General features: G+C 43.4%; 1 protein-coding gene across 1 annotated transcript; it reads right to left on the minus strand.

Moving 5' to 3' along the window:
• Positions 1 to 10,473: 10,473 nt before the first annotated feature.
• Positions 10,474 to 11,406, minus strand: LOC115638272 (olfactory receptor 13A1-like). The gene has a single exon (XM_030539856.1). It carries the CDS (start codon positions 11,404 to 11,406, stop codon positions 10,474 to 10,476), a length of 933 nt encoding a protein of 310 aa, XP_030395716.1.
• Positions 11,407 to 18,912: the final 7,506 nt, after the last annotated feature.

An 18,912-nucleotide genomic window follows, 5' to 3' on the forward strand; every position in this document is an offset into this window, starting at 1 on the left:
TATTGCTGCAATAGGGTTTTGTTGAATAGGTTCCAATCCCTGGGGTTCATCCCACATATCTCCATCCCAAGCTTCCCTAGGGTCCCATTTTCCCTCCCATTCAGGGATCTTGCCGTATTGGGCTTGATCCCATTCTCCTGCCATCACAGCCACTACTTGGCAGGTTAAAAACCCCAGTTTTGTTTTGAGATATTTAACAATAGATTCACAGCAGTTGTGATTGACAGGAGATTTCCTTGTTCTAAAGTTAATTTCTTTACCATTCTCTGTAAAATCTGATCCTCTTTTTGTGTTTTCTCTTTTTCCTCTACCTGTTCAGATAATCTCTTCTCTTTTATTTTAACTTCTCTTAGGATATCTTTGAGAATGTCTAATTGGCTTCGTACCCCAGTGGTCGGTATTTTCCATTTAACAGTTTCTTGTTCAGATACACCAAGCTTCTCATGCAGTGCGGCATTCTCCTCTCGGCAGCTAGCCAAGCAAAGGAATGCCTCATTGCATGCTTCCCACAATAGCCAAATTGCAGCCGAGCCTCTTTTTATCGAGGTCAATGGCCTGTAGACCAACAGATATATTGTGAATCCATCTGCCAAATCAGTTATAGTGTGCACATTGGCTAATGCTTGTTTACTCCATGGTCTGTGCCCAAACTTTTGCAAAATTGTCTAAAAAAGGAGTAATTTCCTGTATGAATTGCAATTTCTTCTGCTCTTATTGAGCTTTGTTCTTAAGGGACTCTTTTTGCCTGAACATATTTTCTTTATGAATCTCTTTTATCTTTATAACTTTTCTGTGCCCACACTTGTGCTGGAACTTACAAAGCACAAAAAATCTATATCTACTAAAAAATCTGCCTGACGGAGCAGGAGGGGGGAATGCAAAGTCCCCTACCTTTTGGGTTCGACCCTGCTACGACCGAGGTATATTCACCTAGGCAATTTTTCCCCAACAGACAGGAAGGAGCAAGGACTCTAATTCTCCCCATTAGGCCCCAGTATCTCTGTGATTGGGGGTTTATATACCTAGACAGTTTGTACAAACAGTTTACACATATATCTTATCTGTATAATTTTCCCCAACAGACGGGTCAGAGGGAGGACTCTAATCCTCCCTCTGTTGCCCAGGACCCATAAACCAGAGGGGTGCACACCTGAATGATCGATCACTTTATACGTATAGTATACCTTTTAGCAGGATTTCTACAATCAAAGAGTATGTCTTCCCCCTTTTGCTATTCTCCACCACAAATGTTATGCTTCTAAGAAGCACACTGGATCTTTTTTGGGAGGAAAGGCAATACACCATGTTTATTGACGATAAACAATTAGCATGTGCATTGAGTCAAACACACACACACAAAAGGAAGACAGGAGAATAGCAAAATATAGACCGTGGACTTCAGAAAATCAGACTTTGACTCCCTTAGGGATCTAATGGGAAGGATCCCCTGGGAGGCTAATATGAGGGGGAAAGGAGTCCAGGAAAGTGGGCTGCATTTTAAACAAGCCTTATTGCGGGTCCAGGAACAAACCATCCTGATATGCAGAAAGAATAGCAAATATGGCAGGTGACCAGCTTGGCTTAACAGTGAAATCTTTAGTGAGGTTAAACACAAAAAGAAAGCTTATAAGAAGTGGAAACTTGGACAGATGACTAGTGAGGTGTATAAAAATATTCCTTGAGCATGCAGGGGTGTAATCAGGAAGGCCAAAACACAACTGGAGTTGCAGCTGGCAAGGGAAGTGAAAGGTAACAAGAAGGATTTCTACAGGTATGTTGGCAACAAGAAAAATGTCAGGGAAAGTGTGGGACCTTTAATAAATGGGGGAGGCAACCTAGTGACAGAGGATGTGGAAAAAGCTGAGGTATTCAATGCTCTTTTTGCCTCAGCCTTCACAGACAAGGTCAGCTCCCAGACTGCTTTCCTGGGCAACACAGTCTGGGGAGAAGGGGAGCAACCCTTCATGGTGAAATAACAGGTTAGGGACTATTTAGAAAAGCTGGACATGAATACGTCCATGGGTCCAGATCTAATGTATCTGAGGTGCTGAGAAAATCGGCTGGTGTGATTGCAGAGCCATTGGCCATTATCTCTGAAAACTAATGGTGATCATGAGAGATCCCGGATGATTGGAAAATATAGTGCTCATCTCTAAAAAAAGGGAAGAAGGAGAACCTGGGGAGCCACAGACCAGTCAGCCTCACCTGAGTCACTGGAAAAATCATGGAGCAGGTCCTCAAGGAAACCATTTGGAAGCAGTTGGAGGAGAGGAAGGTGACCAGGAACAGTCAACATGGATTCACCAAGGGCAAGTCATGCCTGACCAACCGGATTGCCTTCTATGATGAAATAACTGGTTCTGTGGTTATGGGGAAAACAGTGGATGTGATCTATCTGGACTTTAACAAAGCTTTTGCTGCAGTCTCCCACAGTATATTTGCCAGTAAATTTAAAAAGTATGGATTGGATGAATAGACTATAAAGTGAATAGAAAGCTGGCTAGATTGTTGGACTCAATAGTTAGTGATCAACACTCAATATCTAGCTGGCATCCAGTATCAAACAGTCCTGGGGCCAGTTTTGTTCAACATCTTTAATAATGATCTTGATGATGGAATGGATTGGACCCTCAGAAAAAGTGCAGATGACACTAACCAGAGGGAGAGGTAAATACGCTGGAGGGAAGGGATAGGTTCCAGAGTGACCTAGACAAATTGGAGGATTGGGCCAAAAGAAATTCAATGAGGTTCAACAAGGACAAGTGCAGAGTCCTGGATTTAGGACGGAAAAATCCCATTCACCACTAGAGGCTGGTTACCAACTGGCTAAGCAGCAGTTCTGGAGAAAAGGACCTGGGGATTACTGTGGATGAGAAGCTGGGTATGAGTCAGCAGTGTGCCTTTGTTGCCAAGAAGGCAAATGGCATATTGGGCTGCATTAGTAGGAGCATTGCTAGTAAATTTAGGGAAGTGATTATTCCCCTCTATTCAGCACTGGTGAGGCCACATCTGCAGTATTGTGTCCAGTTTGGGGGCCCCCAGTACAGAAAGGATGTGGACAAACTGGAGAAAGTCCAGCAAAGGGCAAATGACAATTATCAGGGGGCTGAGGCACATGAGTTATGAGGAAAGGCTGAGGGAACTGGGCTTGTTTAATCTGCAGAAGATAAAAGGGAGGGGGGATTTGATAGCAGCCTTCAACTACCTGAATGTGGGTTCCAAAAAGGATGGAGCTCAGCTGTTCTCTGTGGTGGCAGATGATAGAACAAGGAACAATTGTCTCATATTGCAGTGGGGGAGGTCTAGGTTGGATATTAGGAAACACTATTTCACTAGGAGCGTGGTGAAGCACAGGAATGGGTTACCTAGGGAGCGGGTGGAATCTCTATCCATAGAGGTTTTTAAGGCCTGACTTGAGAACACCCTGGCTGGGATGATTTAGCTGGTGTTGGTCCTGCTTTGAGCAGAAGGTTGGACTAGCTCAGGGATCGGCAACCTTTCAGAAGTGGTGTGCCAAGTCTTCATTTATTCATTTTAATTTAAGGTTTCATGTGCCAGTAATACCTTTTAACGTTTTTAGAAGGTCTCTTCCTATAAGTCTATACCTTATAGAACTAAACTATTGTCGTGTGTAAAGTAAACAAGGTTTTCAAAATGTTTAAGAAGCTTCTTTTAAAATTAAATTAAAATGCTGATCTTACGCCACCGGCCCACTCAGCCTGCTGCTGGCCTGGGGTTCCGTTCATCTAACCTGACAGCAGGCTGAGCGGGGCCTGCAACCAGAACCCCAGCTGGCAAGGGGCTGGTAGCCAGAACCCCAGACCAGCAGTGGGCTGAGCGGCTCATCCCGCTGCTGCTCATGCTGCTGCCAGTCTGTGGTTCCATCTTCTGGCTCCTGCCAGTCAGGATCCATGCTTCCTGCCCCACTCAGCCCACTGCTGGTCTGGGGTCCCGGCCCCGCCCACATAGAGTTGGCACCTACCTTCTCCCTGGTTTTAGACCATTCTCTTCCTCTCTTTCTGCACTGAGTTGAGGGTGCGAGTGCACTGAGCACATGGCTGGGGGTTGGTGTGTAGGGTCTGGCCAGGAGCTAGACTGAGGGAAGGGGCTCAGGGTTGGAGCAGGAGGCTTGAGTGTGGAACGCTTACCTGGGCAGCTCCCATTTGGTGCAAGAAGTTCAGATGGGAATGTAGTGGGGGGTGTGGAGAAGCTTCCGTTTGGTGCTCAGGGTGGGGATGTGGGGGGTGCAAGAGTGAGGGCATGGGGTTTGGGGGGGCTGGGTATGTGTGGGGGGTGCAGAAGTCAGAGAAGGGGCATGGGATGGATGAGGGGGATGCAGGAGTTGAGACATGAAGTGTAGGGGAGTTGGGTATGTCTGGGGCGTGCCAGAGTCAGGGCTGCGGTCATGGGGGGTGCAGGAGTCAGGGCATGGAGTGTGGGGGAGATGGGTATGTGTGGGGGTGCTGGAGTCAAGGCAGGGGGATGAGTGTGTGTGAGGGGGGTGCAGGAGTCAGGGCATGGAGTGTGGGGAGCTGGGTATGTGGGGAGGTGCAGGAGTCAGGACATGGGGATGGGTGTGTGTGAGGGGATGCAGGAGTCAGGGCGGGGGATGGGTGTGTCTGAGGGGGTGCAGGAGTCAGGGCTGGGGTTGTGGGAAGATGCAGAGGTCAGGGCTGGGGACTGGATGTGTGTGAAGGAGGTTCAGGGGTCATTACAGGGGTCTGGGGATTGTGGAGGGTGCAGGGTGCAGGGCAGAGGGCTGGAGGGCATGGGGACTTCATGAGTCAGGACAGGGGGAGTGGGCTGGGATCGGAGGTGGTGGTGTTCCTAGCCCCCTGCCCTGAGCAGTTCACAGCAGGAGACTGGCGGAGATATGCCCTGATTCTTTCCTCCTTCCCCAAGGCCCTGCCCCACTTTTGCCTCTTCTCCGGATCTGAGAGCACGGCTGCCCCTACGGTTCCGGCCCTGCTTCTCCCTCTCCCTCTCCAAGGCCATCCGCTGTTCTGCCACTGGGCGGGTGCAGAGGAGGGGCAGGAACCCATCACACTGGGGGAAGAGTTGGGGAGGAGGGAACTTGGCTGCCAGTGGAGGCTGCCCTGCAGCAGCAGTCAGCAGGACCAAGCTTCTGCCCCTGCCCCCCACAGGAGAGTGCGGTGGGTGGGGAACGGAGAAGATCAGGCTGGGCAGGGCAGGATTTTTAATGGCACACTGCTGCCTGCTGGGATCCCGGCCACCAGCCCTGGTCAGCCCAGGGGCCAGCGGCCAGGACCCCAGCAGGCAGCAGCATGCCATCAAAAATTGGCTCGTGTGCTGTCTTTGGCACACGTGCCATAGGTTGCCAACCCCTGGACTAGATGATCTTCTGAGGTCTCTTCCAACCCTAATCTTCTATGATTCTATGATTGTATGACACACACACACTGTCCTGCCAGTCGATGTTGTAGTTACCAGTCCAGAGTTGAATCAAACCAGTGGCTAGGTAAGTTGATCACAGGTAGGGAGGAGCCGGGTTCTATTGGTTGTGACATGATGCTCCGGGGAAGTCTTGGCAGGTTGAAGCCAAAGTTTCTTGGCAGGGCACTCTGTTTATATAGTGATTTTCCTTCACTGGGACCAATAAGTTTTGCACTGTCATGCTGTAATCAATTGTTTGACGAGTACCTGTTTTCCTAAATTGCCTTTTATCTTGTTCTTTCATCAATGCTCTCGGGAACTTTCCCCATGCTGGTTTTGATCACAGCTATCTTGTCCCCATTTATAAGTGCCTGACTCATCTTTAGAGTCATCAGTCTGCCCTCTTCAGACATTTTAACAGGGGTTTGTTGTAATCTTCTGGTGCCCTTGAATCTGTCCTTGGTTCCTCCCTAGAACATCTGGTTTGGTGATGGCCTTCAGACTTATCTTCTAACACACACATTCCTCATGCACAAACAAAACATAACATTTTAACAGAAACATCGAGTTGCAAATGAAAAGAAAAACAATCCTGGCATTCTCTTACTTATTTTAAAATGCTAAACCTACAACAAAGTGGTGACCCTAAAAGGTCTGTTACTGCATTGAATAAGCCCAGATACAGATTCTAGCTGACACATCTCTACCAATGGCCCATTAGGCCAATACTTTCTGCTATTCAAAAAGCATGGCTGGCAGGATATGGTTAAATCATACACCGATATATTTAATGCACACTTAAAGCATGCATCAATAAACCATTTACTGAGGTCATGGATTTCACATCCAGTTAATGCTGCTGAGTCATATCATTATCTCCATCACTGAATATCTTTTTAAACTCTTTTATTAAAGTCCCCTCAAAAACCAACATACAAGCACAAACAGTTTAGCTCTATGTAAAATAAAGCATTAAGTAATGATTTCATGGCAACAATTTCCCTTATTCCCTTCCTTTTAGCCATATAGTCTTTTCTGTGGAAAACATCTGTTTACAGAGGGTTTTGTAGGGTATTAAAGATGGCTTAACTGTCCTTTTTGGGTAGAAAATAGAAAAAAAATAGTTTTGATGGTCATGAACTTTTGTTGTTGCTGGAGTCCAAACCTAGCATGAGAGAAACGCACATCAGAAAAAGAACACCAAAGACAAAGAAAGTCAACTTCTGTCTCTTGTGCTGACTCACACATGGCTAGGAAAACATAGGCCCAGCACATGGTCTGATCAGCCATTCTGAGACCTGGCAAATGCTTGTCAGGCTCTGGATGTTCAAGGGGTTGCTTTTAGCTGCCTTTCTGGTAACATGCCTACAGCTCTGTAATGTAGGTTTGAACTCCTGTGGTCTCTAAGTCAGACTCTTACTAGAAAGAAGACAAATGGAGAGGGATTAGAAAGAAGAGACACAAAGCAAGAAAGGAAAATGACACAAGGGGCAGTGACAGCAGGAGTCAGAGGCTCCTTTTCTTGTGTTTTGGGGGATTCAGCCAAAACCAGGGAGGTGAGGGTGATGTCAGTTGGTTCTCTCTGTCTGCCCAGGTTTGGTGCAGGCATCTTTCAGAAGCTGAACAAAGAAGTTCTAAAGAGGTCCTGGTGGAGCCAGGGTCTTGGGTGTTGGTGGGGTTAAACATCAAAATGATAAAGCTCTCTCCTTCCACTTCATCCATCCCTCTGTAATCCCGTGGAGTGACCCCCAGATAAATAATATTCCAGATGGTGCAGCCAAGCAACTAGCATTGGCCACCATCAGAAGATAGGATACTGGTCTAGATAGACCTTTGGTCTGACCCAGAATGGTCATTCTTATGTTCTTAGCCTCACCCAATCACAATTCACCAATCATTCTGATGATTTCATCTGTAAACATTTCCACCCATTTCTAGAATCTTTTGGCTCATTTCCAAGACAATCTGTGAATTTCCCAGGAGCTCTGGAGACTAATTAGCACAGTTCCATTCACTTAAACAAGCCAGTTTTTACCAGTCTATTTGAGACACAGTTTTGCTGAGATCTCCAAGCATCCCTCTGCAGTGTCCATCCCTTGGTACATTGGATATTCGCAGGTTCACCACTGTCAGATGATCCAGATCCTCGACTGGAGCAAATCTTATAACCGCATTGGTTTCATTGGAGCTATTGTGAATTAGAATAGCTAAGGGCTGGACAATATTTCATGCAGATGTAGCCACAGTTAGTACAAGTCCAGATATGTTTATAGATGGACCATTTGGAAATGAACTTCCCCATCATTCAGTGAGTATGTTTCACCACTGATTTGCATCTTGTGTAGCCATTTACCTTTGTGCAAAGTCCCTGACATTCTCCTCTCACCTACAGCAGCTTTACACAGGAGTAGGTCAGAAGTGCTCACCAGCACAAGGTATAAGCTGTTGGACAATCAGGTCCATTGCTTTCTTTCCAGTCATTTCAGATTCAAACCACTGTAAGCGTGAAGAAAATAAAATCAGGAAAACAAAGTGGATGTGATATGTGAAAAGGTGAAAACGAATGGGGAATTCTGATTTAATGCTCTTGTTTCCCATTTACACTAAGGGCTAGAATCACAAAGGGATTTAGACATTGCAACGCTAATGTCTGGTCTACACTACAGACCTATATTGGTATAACTATGTCATTCATGGGTGTGAAAAATCCACATCCCTGAGCAATATATTTACACTGACCTAACCTAATGTGTAGACAGTGCTATGTCGACAGGGGAACTTCTCCCACCAACATAGCTACTGCCACTCAGGAAGGTGGATTAACTATGCAGAAGGGAGAGCATTTTAAGGGTAGATGTTCCCTCTGAGTCATCACACCTATCTTTTGGGCACCTAGAAAATCACTGCAATACACAAAGCCAGAGTCAGGCATGATAGATGCCTAAGAATAGGATCCACAAAAGGTAGCATGTTAGGTGGCTGCGTGCCTAAGCTCCCCAATAGGAGATGTCAAAGAAAGAGTTGTGTACTAAGCCCAGCCCCTCTTAGGACTTCACCACCTAAACCCAGGCCAGAGGGAGACACCTACCTCTGCTTGGGATTCTCAGCTGTGGGCCTTCTCTTAGAGGTCATGGGGAAGGAGCTCCCTCATAACTCTCAGCTCCGTGGTGAAAGCACTCATCTGGTATGGGGGAGACCCTGATTCATGTCTCTCCTCTGCCTGAGGAGATGTGACCAGGAATCTGCACCAGTGCTGTAGCCATGATGATAGTATGTTGAGGGGGCTCCTTCAATCTCTCCTGCTGAAGCTGTTTCACTTTGGATAAATACTTCAAGAGCCATTGGACCAGAAAAAAAAAAGAGAGAGCGAGAGCGAGCATACAAGTATGAGAATGACTTTAGATCCAAGTGGTTAGAGCATGCACCTAGGATGTGACAGAACTAGGATCCTCTTCCTATGCTCCAGTGAATTTTTTAAAAATATTTTTATTTACAATAGAAGAGTTTCATCAGGAGAAACTGAGAGAGTCCAACATCAACATATTCCCTAGGCCAGCATTTATTGCATTCGCCTAAGAAGGACTATTGGCATCATCTACTCTGACCTCCTGCATGGCACAGGCCATAGGAAATACCTGAATTAATTTTTCTTTGAACTAGAGAAGATATTTTAGAAATAAAAACAACAACATCCAATCTGGATTTTAAAATTGCCAGTGAGGGAGAATCCACCAAACACTGATTAATTTGGACCAGATCCACAATGGTGTAAAGTAGCAGTGAACCAGGTCTTGTGGTGCAGAGGCATGTACTGTAAGCTTTGCAATGAACAAAAGCTGAACTCCTTCTTTTCTTTTCTTTTCTTTTCTTTTCTTTTCTTTTCTTTTCTTTTTTAAGTCAGAAATAGTGGGACACAAATAGACTGGTACAACCTGGCTCGTTTAAGTGAACAGAACTGTGATAAGTGATCTCTAAGGTTCCTGGTAACTTCTGGGATTGCCATGGAAATGAGCAGCAAGATTCTAGAAATGAGTGAAAATGTTTACAGTTGAAATCACCAGACTGACTGGTGAATGTTGATGGGATAAGGCCATTTGAAATATTACTTATCTACAATCACTCCATGGGATCAGAAGCAGGTGGGTGAACACCCCCATCAATTCCTGAGGCCATCGCTCCACTATGATAACATTAGGCCTTGTTTGTTGAGATTCTGAAAGATGTCCTGACCAAAACTGGCCATAGAGAGAGAAAAGAAATTATATCCTCTGACTTCTCCAGTGGTGCTCCTTAAATACCACATAATATTGGAATTGAACTCTCAGTTCCTGCTGTCATTCCCTCCCGTATGTGCCATTTTCCTTCCTTGCATTGGGTGGGGATTCCCTCCAAGGCCTTTCCCATTCCCCTTATCCAGAACACCTCATGTAGTTCTGGGAGAACTCTTCAATCAGTAATTCAGTTTGACTCTAGCTTAATCTCTAGATCTCAATAGAAATGTGGTTGAAAAATTCTGGGTTTTTAATGTCTCAAAAGAAATTCAAGAACAGAGAGAGAGTTTTATTTTGTTATTATACTTACTGACTCAGGAATAGAATAGAATAGAATGGAATAGAATAGAATATTCTGATTCAGCAAGACTGCATACAAAATAATGTGCTACACAATGGGACAGATTTTTATAGGTATTTAGGCACCTAAAGTGTTTTCCCAGCACATCTAGGCACCTCAGTTGCTTTAAAATTAATGAATTTTAGGTGCCCAGGTGCTTTTGAAAATCCCAGTAGGTACCCCGTGTGCCATAGTCCAGCTAGTGTCCCATGTGCCACAGTCCAGCTAGTGTGACTCAACATAATTCCACCAATGTCAGTGGGGTCTGATCCTCAGCCTAGCCCTACTGCAGTCAGTGAAACACATCCTCAGCTGGTATAAATTTTTGTATTTCCATTATAGTGAATGTACCAGAGCGCAGATGTATGTGTATTGAAATCCTTAGTTCTATGAAAATTTACATCACATTTAGACATGGCCTACAAGGGACAAAGCAGGTGACAATCAGATTCACTCTTGGAAAAATTGCTATTTTGAGTTGAAGGGAAGGATTTTCCTTATGGCCACTTTGATCTCATTATTGCGCAGACTGTAGATCACAGGCTTCAGGGTGGGAGTGACTAGAGTGTACATTATGGCCACCATCTTATCTTTATCCAGTGAGTAACTTGAAGTGGGCCGGATGTAGGTGTAGATTATGGTGGAGTAGTACAAGGAGACCACGAGCAGGTGGGAGGAGCAGGTGGAGAAGGCTCTCTGCTTCCCTTTGGAGCTCTGGATTTTAAAGATGGCAGTGATGATGAAGCTATACGACACGGTGGTCAGCAGGAAGTTCACCATTGCCAAGAAGATGTCAGCCATGAAGATCATTATTTCATTGAGATATGTGGAGCTGCAAGACAGTGCCAACACTGGTGGGATCTCACAGAAGAAATGCTGGATTAGGTTGGGTCCGCAGAAATCCAGGCGCAGCATGAGTAATGTGTGCACCAATGAATTGATGGTACCAACAGCCCAGACACCAGCTGCTAAACTGATGCAAATGTCCTTACTCATGAGATTGACATAGCGTAAGGGGTGGCAGATGGCAACATACCTGTCATATGACATAGCAGTGAGAAGCACAAGCTCTGTCCCTGATGACAAAGTAAAGGCAAAGAGCTGGGCCATGCAGCCATCAAAGGAGATGATTTTCTTCTCCTGCAACAGGTTTTTCAGCATTTTCGGTAGGACTGAGGAAGTGCACAAAATGTCAACCAGGGCTAAATTGGCAATGAAGAAGTACATGGGAGTGTGGAGAGGTGGGTGGATGGCAATAGCCCCAATGATCAATGAATTACCCATGATGGCAGTCACATAAAGGCAAAGGAATAGGCCAAAGATCAGCCGTTGGTGTTGAGGATGGTCAAAGAGACCCTGCATGATGAATTCAGTCACCCTGGTGTGGTTACTGGGTTCCATTGCTTGAGAGTTCCTTCTGTAGGAATAAAGATTGAATTTTTTGTCAGGTATTGCAAAAACTAGCAACGTGGCAACTGACGAATCTAGACTGACTGACAGAGAGAGAGAGAGATCTTTGTGATATTCTAGACCTTTCACACAGCATGTATTCAAACTGAGCTACATTAAAATATATTAGCACAATAAACTGTCTGAGATAATTGGTCTATATTCTCCCAACATTTGATTGTAGAAGGGAAAAAATAACATCCTGGATGTTCTCAAATAGAGGCACATGAAGTCTGTTAGAATATTTTTATAAACTACATGAATTAGGAGTTCACAGTATGATCTCAAACTTCTTTCATACACCAGAAGTCTTATTAGTAACCAAGATTCCACTCTCTGCACTAATTTTGCAAAATGTATCTATTGCAGTGTAGGACATTTACAGTATATATAATATATAGAATATATATAATCCCAAACATGACATAATAATATGTATATTTAGGTGGAATCAAGAAGCAAAAAATAAAGGATTTGATAACCCTTTTACTCACACAGGCTTAAATCAGGTTTAACCCCCTTGCAATCAAGGGGGCTAATTCTCCATTCACTGGAGATGCACTGATATACAGCAAAGAGTTCTGTGGCACCTTATAGACTAACAAACGAATTGGAGCATGAGTTTTCGTGGGAACATCCGACGAAGTGGGCATTCACCCATGAAAGCTCATGCTCCAATACATCTGTTAGTCTATAAGGTGCCACGGGACTCTTTGTTGCTTTTACAGATCCAGACTAACACAGCTACCCCTCTGATACTGGTACACAATTAGTGAAAATGAGAGGGGATTTGAGTTTCCCAAATTTCGTTTTTATGATAAGCTATACCTCTGCCCTGATATAACACGACCCAATATAACACAAATTCAGATATAATGTAGTAAAGCAGTGTTCCGGAGAGGTACAGCTGCACACTCCAGTGGATCAAAACAAGTTTGATATAACGTGATTTCACCTATAATGTGGTAAGATTTTTTGGCTCCCGAGGACAGCGTTACATTGAGGTATATATATATATTGCTTCATTATTTGGAATAGTATTAGCCTGATATGACAAGCAGAAAAGTTTCCCTCCATTATCTTCAAACTTGTCTAGTTTTAAATACAGCTTCTTCTGATTTTACTCTCATTCCTGCAGGAGTAAATCAGGATTATCTTCTTTGAAATCAGTAAGGTTACTCAATTGTAAAAATGATGAAACAGAGAAGACTATTGGGCCCCGGAAATCTAACTGATCATGAGATCATATTAGATAACTTTAGCATATTTCATAGTATAGTATTTTGTAAAAAAAAAAACACCTTTGCATTACATTTCAAATTTGATTGCAAACTTTTGAGGGGACAGAAAATAGGTTATGAATTTTCTTCCCTTCCTATCAATGTTGCTATTTAATTCATTTACTTTGGGCTTGACTACAATTAAATCCAAAAGAACTGCATTAATGTATGTTACAATTAAATCCAAATCATGAACATAGTTGTGGTAAGGTATATTCCTGCAAAGCACATTTAGCCAAATGACAAAGAGTATAACACAACACATAAATTAAATGTTACTTGACTTTCCAAAGAGCATAAAGGAATTAATCCTTTAACTCTCTTTTAATTTCATAGGGAGCTGGTGCCTATGTGAGAAAGCAAGCAAGAAATAAAGAAAGGAACAGGGAAATCAATCAAGTAAGCAAGAGGAATATTCTTACCTCTCATTCAAACTTCAAATGCAATAAAACAATCAGTAATTTAAAAACGGACTTCTAGTGAGATATGACTTGTTGAAGGTGATTGTCTTTGATATATAATGACCTTCTGTAGGGAGATCTTGGATCCCTTGTGAATCTGGTGAACATTTAACTCTCAAACAAGGTCCCAAAGGAGAATGTAAATGGGAGTCACCTAAAATAGTACAAATAAACTTTCTACATTAAGCTAACACAATTCCTCTTGATATTAGGTCCAAATGTAGATTTGTCTTCACTTTCCAAGAAACACACAAACACACACACACACACACACACACACACACACACACACACACACACACACACACACACACACACACACACACATTTCTGAACATAGTGCTACCAAGAGACATAGATACCATATTAATTAGCGGATAAACTCTCAAGGTGAAATCCTGGCCTCATTAATGGATGTCAATAGGAATGTTGACCTTTGCTTCAGTAAGGTCTGGGTGTTACTCTCAGGCTTCTTTTACTATCAATGATCCTTAATGCACAACAAATTGTATGAGCTGGCTTTTCAAGGTAAAATGCCTCCAATGTCTTTGGTAATACAATTAATAGACCAGCTTCTGGTATCACTGAGTAGCATCTTATGTCTCCATTGCTCCTGTCAAGTCATTGGGACAGATCTTCAGCTGGCATGAATCAGCTTTGCTCCAGATACCCAACAAGTGTAAATCAGCATAACCCCTTCAGAGTCAATGCTGTAAACCAGCACAGCTCCATTAATTTTGTTCTCTTTTACAAGAGTTGAGGACCAAATGGAGCTAGACAGGGGTCATTGCATGCAATCTCTGAAAGCAGTGAAGTTAAGGTTTTAATGATAGCCTTGTGTTACAACTTGATGCCATATCACCCTGCCTAGCAACCGATCTGCTACAAGTAGACACAACCAGTGGATCCCATGTGTTTCATGGTCTCTCTGAGCTTCTAGCTTAAACCTGTTGGTTACAGATTGTAGGAATGCAAGGCCTAGCAGCAGGATTTCCCTAACCAGACTCACTTTACTCTTAAAAATCCCTCAGTATTTCTAATAAAAAAGACCCTAGTCTGGTCTCACTGCCTCTGGGAGTCTGAGGTTTGTGAGTAACTGAGCCTAGGCACAGTCCCTCTTGCCCTATCTCTTCTTCTCTTCCTTCTTAGATGTGATCATGGTCAGATCCTCAATCAGAATAGTGTGTAGTTCCTATGTGGGTGTTATAGATACATCAATTTCTTGCATTATCCTTGAAAAACCTGATTAAATTATGTTTGGCATCCATTGCATTATATGCAAAGCTGATGGATTATTGTGAACCTTGGGAAGTATTATGAACTTCAAAGGACAGTACTGAACAATGGGGAAGGCAAGAATGGATTTTTGAACAAACAGTTTCAAGTGGTTTGCTGGGGGAATCTCTAGGGCAGGGGTTCTCAAACTGGGGGTTGGGATCCCTCAGGGGGTTGCGAGGTTATTACATAGGAGTCGCAAGCTGTCAGCCTCCACCCCAAACCTGACTTTGCCTCCAGGATTTATAATGGTGTTAAATACAGTGAAACCCCGCTATAAAGCAATGTTTGAGGTCCAAAAAATTCCATTGCGACAAATGCAGGGTCACAGAATAGAGGGGTTTCAAGCCAGTCAGTTTAAGTCAGTGGTCCCCAACGCGGTGCATTGATGTGTGCTGCCTAGTGCTTAGTGCCCAGCAGGACAGAGAAGCTGCGGCTCTGTGCCTGCCGGGGGCAGAGAACTCTGCTGGTGCTCTCTGTCCCCAGCAGGCGCGGGGCCGAGGCTTCTCTCCAGCTTCAAGAGGAGCCACAGATTCTATCCCCTGCTGGACACTAGGCGGGGGCACATCAATGTCCTGGCGGACGCCATGGTATTGGGGATGCTGGAGAAAAACTTAGTTCTTACTTTTTTGTTGGGTACAGCAAAGTCAGATACTTTGTTCTGTTTAGCAGCTACAACAGGGAGAGAGTGCACTAGGACATAGGGTCTCCCCTTCCTAGACAGGTCTCTCAACAGATAAACAATTACAGCAAGCATTTATACTTTTGTTACAGACTATAATACACAACAGCTGCATTTTGTTTGTACATAGGTCATCCTGATATCTTGTTTTTCTCACTTAAGAGACTCCAGTGTCCATTTCGTATTATCTACACATTATCTACACAAGGTCGAAACAACTTCTCACACAGTTCTTTTCCACTCGCCTCACACAATCCTCACTTCTACAAATCTCGCATTATTAGGGTTACAACTAGCCTGACTCTTGCTAACAGAGACTGTCTTACATTAAGATCCCCTACAAATCCCTGTCAGTTCTTTCTCTACTTCCACAGGGATCACTGGTATTAGGCCTTAAAGGAGAGCTAACTTAAGATTGCGTTATATGCGATTTCTCATGCCAGGGCACGTTATTGCGATGTTTGACTGTATTAAAAAAATTTCACTTATAAGTGGGGGGTCGCATTCAGAGGCTTGCTGTGTGAAAGGGGTCACCAGTACAAAAGTCTGAGAACCACATTTCTAGGGGGAAGTGATTGCAAATTTCCTCCTCTACTTGTGCAACCCCCCAGCCTTTTGAAGCTGGGGGATAGAGAATAAGACTGAAAATATATTATTGCCCTTATATAAATCCATGGTATGCCTACATCTCGAATACTGTGTACAGATGTGGTCTCCTCACCTCAAAAAAGATATTCTAGCACTAGAAAAGGTTCAGAAAAGGGCAACTAAAATGATTAGGGGTTTGGAGAGGGTCCGATATGAGGAAAAATTAAAGAGGCTAGGCCTCTTCAGCTTGGAAAAGAGGAGACTAAGGGGGGATATGATAGCCTAGGAGGGGGCGTATTACAGTGTAACGGGGAGATGGCAGGGGCAACAAGGTGCCTGTGGTACCTGTTATTTTAAATCCAATTAGGGAGAGCAATACATACTGAAGGATTTATCCAGAACACAGGGCGCAGCCTGTAGAACAAACCCCAAAATCCAATTAATATCACAATCCCAAGCATGGGTCCCACAATTTTTTTTCTGCCAGTGTGTGATTCTTTGTTTCTTCACCAGGGTCAGTTTTTAATGTCCTTTCTAGTCAGGAATTCCTGGACTTTGGCAGTTTTAGTGGAGCGAGTGTTTCTTCTTCCACGAAACAGTCATGGTTCAGTGTCCTACAGGGAAGAGGTTACCAGCACGTTGCCCTGCAACGGTTTTGATTCTTCTAGAAAAATTTAAAGATCTGTCAATGGACAAGGGAGAGGTTACAAACACTTCACCTTGTACTTTTGCCCTGCTGTCCAGAAGGCACAGTGGAGCTAGAAGGAGAAATAGGCTAATCATCAGCAGGAGAATTCTCCCGATGTGGAGGGGTCTGTTTGCAGTGAGAATCATGGGTCTAAGCAGTCAGTCTTTGGCACTTCACAGGTGTTGCTAGTTAACAGGACTTTCCAGCGTGGAGCCAGAGCAGTCTTTCGTTGGTGGACCTTTACACTGATCCAGTCTCCTGATTCCAAGGAGTGGCAGGGCTGCTAGTGTCTTTGAGTAGCGCTTCTTTACCTGTGAGAAAAGAAACCTAACGCATTTCATTAGTGCCTGGCAGAGTTTTGCAGATCTCATAGCTGCTTGGGCACCCCCCTTTTCTTGGTTATTAGCCAAGTCTTAGCTGTGAGCAGTGTCCTTGAATGGAGCCAGTGTCTTATTTAGAGTCTGCTAGCTATTTTTTTTCCAGTTAACTTATTTTGTTTTTTTTTCCTTTTCCCTTTTTGGCTTCTTTTAACCTACAAAGGAAACTTTCACTCTTCACTCATACACCTTTTCCCAACAACGAATACATAAACATTGCCATTATACAGTACATTAGTCTTATTATTTAATGTATGCCACATATACCCTTCCACTAAAATAACTTTATTACAGAGGTTTGGAGCAACAAGCCAGGACAAGCACACCCACTTTGAGGAGTTCATTTAGTACAATCTTTAGTCCAATAGCTTCCCACCATCCCCAGCCCTCTGGCTAGAAATCTGAGGTAGCCAGAAGGATCCCATGTACAATATGGGGAGTGGGTTAACCTTTCATGTCCTTGCTTCCAAAAACTGTTGGTATGCAAATTATAATAACAATTTTTAATTAAAAGATTTGGCCAATGAAGATTCTGTTTATTTTTACTTAAGCAAATGCATTAGACTTTAGTATATTACATTTTCCTGATTTATCCAAACACTTTGTATTTCAGGTTGAATAAAACAAGTATCTGCATTCCAATCCAACCCCTCTGCCTGATTTTAAACCAGACCATCCCATGAAAACACTAAACACAACAATTCCAGCCAGGAGACAAACACCACAAGACAGAACATAGAACACAAAACATAATTTCTATTGTGCCAGTAAATGCATGATATGTTGAATGCTGTTTAGCTGGCATCGGTTTTCTCTGATTATCTGAAAGACAAAAAAACAGGTCTGCCCCTTTTGGGCAGTCAATCATTACCTAAATATACAAATACCCTTGTTGATTTCAGGCAAAACAGAGGAATTACCCCATATTTTTTTGTATTCGTTTCATAGGCAGCCCAGGTTTCAATGATCAGATATCAGTTAGATAATTTGCATTAATACAGATGCTTTCTGGCTTGCTTTTGGATTCAAAGCTATCCACAGCTTAAAGATTCTTACCTTAAAAAGGACATAATTAATTTTACCAAAATTATGATTGCTTTTTACTTTTAACTCCTGCTTTTAAACATTGAAAGAAAACATCACCACTTATAGTGCCCCTTAGAGCCTAATAAAATTTCAATTACATAGCACTGTATATATATCTCTTTAGCTAATTTAGCTAAATTGTTCATAGCCGAATGATTGCAATTTAATAATTTCTTTGCCTGAATTTATTTACAAACATTTTAAAGACACCAAGAACTTTCCTCCTTAGCATTTTACAAAGTTCAACTGCTGTTCCCTCCAGCAACTACAGAGTTAACGTCTTACTCTTCCTTAAATCACTTGCTTGTCTCCCAACAGCCACTTTTATCAACTCAAATCACCATTTCAAGATATTGTCATGGGTATTTGAAATCTCCATGCGTACACTTACTTACTGCTTCCTTCCACTATACCCTCAGAATTTCCAACCTGTTTTCCAATTTCTCTGTCTGTTGCCTGCCCGCCTGGGCCTGATCCTGCTTTTTTCGCTGAACCACCCCTTCCGTGGGCACCAACTTGTTCCACTACCAGTTTAGCTAGGAGGGTGGGCTTCTCAACTAGCCCTCAACCTTCCTGGTCTTTTCCCTTAAACATTCTTACTCACAAGACTACCCGAGTCCTCACTCGTGAGGCTTGCCACCTGGGCAAAAACGCATAGTTCACTAGCATTTAACTATTCAGAGATCCAGAGACCCACCAATCTGTCTGCTGACACTCAAACAGAAAAGAGAATTACACAGAGAGCAGAAGGAATTACAGTCTAATTCAGGTTTTCCTACTTCTATTACACTGACCGCTACAGGGGACGGGACAGAAGGATCTCAGTAGAACCTCAGAGCTTCCTCGCACGCATGGCTTCCACTCCAAGGAATTACGAACGAGAGGTTCAGTTCCGCCCAGACTCCTAACACCCAAATGTATACAGAGCAGAAAAACAACAGTAACTGGTTAAACAGAACAGAACCAGAACCAGATAACCAGATAAGAGGCCCGCCTATAACCAGAACCAGATAGTATTTCC

Source organism: Gopherus evgoodei, chromosome 21, assembly GCF_007399415.2.
Source record: "Gopherus evgoodei ecotype Sinaloan lineage chromosome 21, rGopEvg1_v1.p, whole genome shotgun sequence".
Lineage (NCBI taxonomy): Eukaryota > Metazoa > Chordata > Testudines > Testudinidae > Gopherus > Gopherus evgoodei.